Source organism: Primulina tabacum, chromosome 2 (genome assembly GCF_025594145.1).
Source record: "Primulina tabacum isolate GXHZ01 chromosome 2, ASM2559414v2, whole genome shotgun sequence".
Classification (NCBI taxonomy): Eukaryota; Viridiplantae; Streptophyta; class Magnoliopsida; order Lamiales; family Gesneriaceae; genus Primulina; species Primulina tabacum.
This window is the reverse complement of record NC_134551.1, coordinates 17659358-17665357: the sequence shown is the minus strand read 5'-3', so window position 1 is coordinate 17665357 and position 6000 is coordinate 17659358. Positions and strand designations below refer to the sequence as shown.

Sequence of the window (6000 nt, the reverse complement as noted above, 5' to 3'; positions counted from 1 at the left end):
GACCAGCCGGGGTCTATACAAATAGATTTAGAATAGGCTTGTAATTTTCTTTTCTTTTACTTTTATTTGATGTAAAATTTGCCTCCGGGCTATTAGTAAAATCCTTCTTTTTCTTCCAATATTGTGTTTTTCCCCATACCCCTTGTTCCATAACTTCACAACTGGGCCTTAGAAAAATTTAGTCACGAAATGATAAAATAAAATTTTCAAGTATTGGAGATTAACCGGTCACTTCAAATAAAGAATCGGGGTGTTGAACCCTTAGCTGAATAAAATCCTCATTCTTAGTAATTGATTGAGTTGTAAAATGCCTAAGTCAGGGTACAAACCCCTGGATTCTATTAATAGATAGAGTGTGAAACCTTGGACCGGTCCCGGAACTTGGGAATGGTCGAGGTGTGGTGCCCCGAGCCAGGATGTAGAGCCATGGGCTTATTAATAACCAAGGTACGGAGCTTTGGGTCGGAGATCATGTCCTGGGACTTGGGAATGGTCGAGGTGTGGTGCCCCGAGCCAGGGTGTAGAGCCCTGGGCTTATTAATAACCAAGGTACGGAGCCTTGGGTCGGGGATCATGTCCCGGGACTTGGGAATAGTCGATGTATGGTGCCCCGAGCCAGGGTGTAGAGCCCTATGATTTTTATTAACCGAGGCTTTGTACCTCCCGGTTTTAGATAATTCACATTCATGCACTTTTCTGAGAAAAACAGAACTTTCATTATATCTTCAAACAAATAATTACATCTTTCAAGCAAAATACTTCTTTAAATGAAATACATTTCATGGTCGCTTGAGAGAGCGTACTTGAGTATCCTCTAGATAAAAAGCTCATGAGCTAACTTTCCGGGATATTTTAAAAGGTCCTTCCCACCGAGCTTCCAATTTCCTCATATCTCCGGCTGGATTGACTTTTTTCATCACCAGATCTCCTATCTGAAAGTCTCGGATTCGGACTCGTTTGTTGTATGATTTCATAACCCGGCCTCGGTAAGCTTCCATTCGAATCAGAGCATGCTCTCTCTTTTCTTCCACTAAATCCAAATCCATTGCCCGGCTTTGAGTATTATCATTCGGGTAAGATTCTACCCGGGCATAAGTTTGTCCGATTTCAACCGGAAGAACTGCTTCAGAACCGTATACCAGATTAAAAGAAGTCTCTTGAGTAGGTGCTCGGGGGTTAGTTCTGTATGCCCAGAGAATACTAGGCAATTCTTCCACCCAGTCTTTTCCTATGCCCTGTAGCCTTGTTTTCAAGGCTTGCACAATAATTCTATTAACAACCTTTGTTTGACCATTGGCTTGAGGATAAGTAACAGAAGTCAATGATTGAGTGATCTTCATTTTCTGGCACCAGGCTGTGATCTCCTTTCCCTTAAACTGCCTCCCGTTGTCTGAGATTAGTCTCCTGGGGCTCCAAACCGACATACAATATTCTTCCATAGAAATTTCGAAACCTCTTGCTCAGTAATTCTGGCCAGGGGCTCGACTTCTACCCATTTAGAAAAATAATCAACTGCTACCAGCATAAATTTCTTCTAAGCCCGGGTGTAGCGTTTAAGCTATTTTAAAATTTGCGAAAAAATAAAAATTTTTTAAAGAAATAGTAGTCATTCAAAATACGTTAAAATAAACTGCTCATCTAAAAATATTTGAAATAAAAAGAATTACAATCGAAGTATGCAAAAAGGTAAACTTTTAAACATCGTAAACAATATCCTAAAAATCAGAGTATTTAAAACATGCTAAAGTTCTTAAAACGTAGATGGTCCTCGGGTTTAGCCTCCTGCGCAGTCCGAGCCGGCTCATTGGTCCCCCACCCCTCGTCTCTTCATACTCGTCCTCACCTGTATTGATCAAGTCTAGTGAGTCTAAAGACTCAACATGTATAAACTGCAAGTAACAAGTAATACATAATAAAACCACATGTATCTTTAAAGTAGAACTTACATACTTAAACATGAACGTGATAGCATAAACATAGACGTGCCATCATCATAAAACTTTTCATAAACATGCTTGCATCATACATACTTGAACATGCATAAACTTCTTCATTTTACTTAGAGATATGTTTCAAAACAAGTGACTCATACATAAATGTGCCTGATCATACTAAACCACATTACAGGGCTGGCGGGGAAAATCCATTACCACATACATGAAATCCTCGGTCATGCTTTACCGGATGGAATGGTCTCTGGTCATGTTTACCTCTTTCCAATCCTGATCTAAACCCGGTCATGCTTTACCGGGGTGAAGAGGTCATCAGCCATGTTCACCGGCTTCCAAACCAGTTCATAATTGGTCACAAGACATTTAGTAAAGCTCAAAAACATAAAATATTTTCTTTTGCACGTCGAACATACTTACATGGCGTTGAGGGATTCATTGGGTCTCGCTTGGGGCCACTGCTGCACATACTAACCCAATTTTCATGCACTTAATTTTCATAACTTAAACGTAATAGTCATGCTCGTCACCCAAGATGACACTTTACTTATGACATTCTAAATCACTCGAGACTTGACCTCGTTTAATCAACGTACTAAACCATGACATCAACCCCCGAAACAAATCCTAAAATGATGTGTGAACATTTTTCAAAATATAGAAGACATGGGCCTAAAAATAGTTATTTAAGTCATAGACAAGCGCCTAGGCGCTAAGCACCAGCGCCGCGGAGCTAGCCAGGCCGCAGGTCTAGCACTGAGGCGCCACAAGGGCAGCGCCGCTGCGCTATACTTGCGCAGAACGGGCGTTGTGGCCCTCCCTAGTGAGCGCTAACTCTTCGCAAACTCGACCCCCAAAGAACAAACTTTGATGCAAACACTATGCCACACCCAATCGACTCAAACCAACACTTCAAGACTCATCCTAGGACACTATAGCAATTATTCAACTCACACAAATATCCCGAAACAACGAAACACGACCTGCAATGCAACACAACTCATGAACACGACATTTTGACACCAAAACGTTTCCTACGACTTCTAATGCAACCAAGTGCCTATCGACATTAAACGAAGCACCAAAAATCATCTCAACCTCATACTCAATATACTTAATCGCAGCAGTGATCACCCAACGTTTCCCAACGAAGCCTGCAACAAATAAATTTCAAGAACGCATTTTCAAAAAATCACAGTTTGAGCAGTCTCACGAAAACAATCCTAACTCACTCGTTTTTTGTCCAACAATTACGAATTTACTGTCAAATCGAAGGTATCAAAAAGTACTACGTTTTATATGTTGAAAACCTTTCCAGAAAAACGACCGAATTTCCGCAGTAATCGAAATGACAGCAGACACGTTTTTAGATTCAAAATTTTTTATCCAAAATCATTTCAAACGTTTTTTATCAAACTTTTCACAACATATATGGATTTTCATGCATATTAAACATCACAAAACATAATATAACGAGATCAATGCAGAAACGATATATTATACATGCCTTTGATCTTTAACAATTCTGAAACGACGATACCGAAGCAGGGAAGGTGCGAGGGTTGATCCGGGACGACCGTGGCACGATTTTCTTCCAACAAAATGGACGAGATTCTCAGAAAATGTAGGGGAAAGGTGATATGGAGGCTATTGAAATGAAAACTCAAGAACCCTACTCTCCAACCAAAAGAACGTGTGAGTGTGTGCGTGTGTTTTAAAAGAATTATGGAATAAAATTTGCTTAATTAATAATTAACAATCTAATTAAAATATTAACCCTCTTCTAACTTTAATAAAATATCTTAATTTAAAATAAAATGCACAAGTGACAAATCTTTAAAAATTTAAAATCCTAAAATCACCTAATAATTAAATTAGGCTCTAAAAATGCTAAAAACTAAATAAATCATTTAAAATACCACATTCCTAACTTAAAATAAAATACCACATTTTAAAATCGCCAAAATCGTCGCCAGTCTCTTTTCCTCGATCCTGCATCGAATAATCACCTGAAACATGAAACTCGAGAAAACATTTTAACGTGCATCACATTAACATAAATAATTTAAAATAATGCAAATTCATTAATCATTCATCTCAAAAAAATCATTTCAGACTTAAATAAATGCACGAGTTTTATGTGTAATGATTTTGGGCTCTACAATTCCTCCCCCACTTAATTAAATTTCGTCCTCGAAATTAAGTCTTACCAAACAGTTCCAGGTAGCGATTCCTCGTATCTACCTCGGCCTCTCAAATGGCCTCCTCCACTGATTGGTTCAGCCACCGGACTTTGACCAACTTGGTCACTTTGTTCCGAAGTCTCTGCTCTCCTGTCTATCTAGGATTTGGACAGGTCTCTCCTCATACAACAGATCCGAAGCAAGCTGCAACGGCTCAAAGCTCAAAACATGCGAAGGATTTGCTAGGTACTTCCTCAGCATCGAGACATGAAACAGATTGTGTACATCGGCCAGATTCGGTGGTAGGGCTACACGATAAGCTAGCGTCTCAACCATGTCAAGTATCTCGAACAGTCCAATTAATCTCGGACTGAGCTTGGCTCTCTTCCCAAATCTCATAACACCCTTCATAGGTGTTATCTTTACAAAAACGTGATCTCCTACGGCAAACTCAAGATCCCTTCTCCTCTTGTCAGTATAACTCTTTTGACGACTCTGGGCGGTCTTCATCATGTCTCGTATCTTGATCACCACATCTGCAGTCTGCTGAACAATCTCTGGGCCAAGTTCTGCTCTCTCACCGACTTCATCCCAATGAATCAGTGATCTGCACTTCCTTCTACACAGTGCTTCATAGGTAGACATACCTATCGATGATTGAAAACTATTTTCGTAGGTAAAATCCACTAGAGGTAGCTTCGATTCCCAACTCCCATGGAAATCGATCACACAAGGTCGCAGCAAGTCCTCCAAAATCTGAATCACACGCTCAGACTGGCCATCTGTCTGAGGATGAAATGTCGTGCTGAATAGCAACTTCGTCCCCATGTCTACATGCAAACTCTTCCAAAAGGACGATGTGAATCTGGGGTCCCTGTCGGACACTATAGAAACTGAGATCCCGTGCAATCGGACTATCTCTCTGATATAGAGCTATGCATACTGAGTCATTGGGAAAGTCGTCTTCACCGGTAAGAAGTGCGCTAATTTAGTAAGTCGGTCCACTATAACCCAAATGGCATTGGATCCTCTAATTTCCCTCGGCAAGCCGACAACGAAATCCATGGTGATATTCTCCCATTTCACTCGGGGATAGGGAGTGGCTTAAGCATTCCCGCTGGCTTCTGATGCTCTGCTTTCACTTGCAGACAAGTGAGATATTAAGACACAAATCGATGGATGTCCCGCTTCATACCTGGCCACCTATATAGGATCTGCAAATCCTTGTACATCTTGGTACCTGCTAGATGGATGGAATACGGAGATGTACGTGCCTCTGAAAAAATATCATCTTTGATCGAATCAACACTAGGCACCCACATCCTTCATTTGTAATTCACAATACCATCAGACACTATGTAGAGTACACTACCCTTGGCTTCATCCTTCAGTCTCCATTTCTGTAACTGCTCATCCGAAGGTTGACCTCTACGGATTCGGTCTAGTAAGGAAGACTGGACTGTCATATTAGAAAGCTTAGGAGCCCTGCCGTTAGGATAAACCTCTAAACCAAACCTCTGAATCTCTGACTGAAGAGATCTCTGCACTGATATTTATGCTACGACTGCAACTTTTCTGCTCAAAGCATCTGCCACAACATTAGTTTTCCATGTATGGTAGCTAATTTCACAATCATAGTCTTTCACTAACTCCAACCACCGTCTTTGTCTCAAATTCAGCTCTTTCTGTGTGAAGAAATACTTGAGACTCTTGTGGTCGGTGAATATCTGGCATTTATCGCCGTACAAATAATGTCTCCATATCTTCAACGCAGGGACAACGGCAGCTAACTCAAGATCATGAGTCAGATAATTTTTCTCATGCACTTTCAACTGTCTAGAGGTATAAGCTATAACTCGACCGTACTG

The 6000-nt window shown here is 40.6% G+C and overlaps 1 protein-coding gene across 1 annotated transcript; it reads right to left on the bottom strand.

Moving 5' to 3' along the window:
- Window positions 1–827: 827 nt before the first annotated feature.
- On the bottom strand, window positions 828–1424 carry LOC142537549 (uncharacterized). Its single transcript, XM_075643058.1, has one exon. It carries the CDS (start codon window positions 1422–1424, stop codon window positions 828–830), a length of 597 nt encoding a protein of 198 aa, XP_075499173.1.
- Window positions 1425–6000: the final 4576 nt, after the last annotated feature.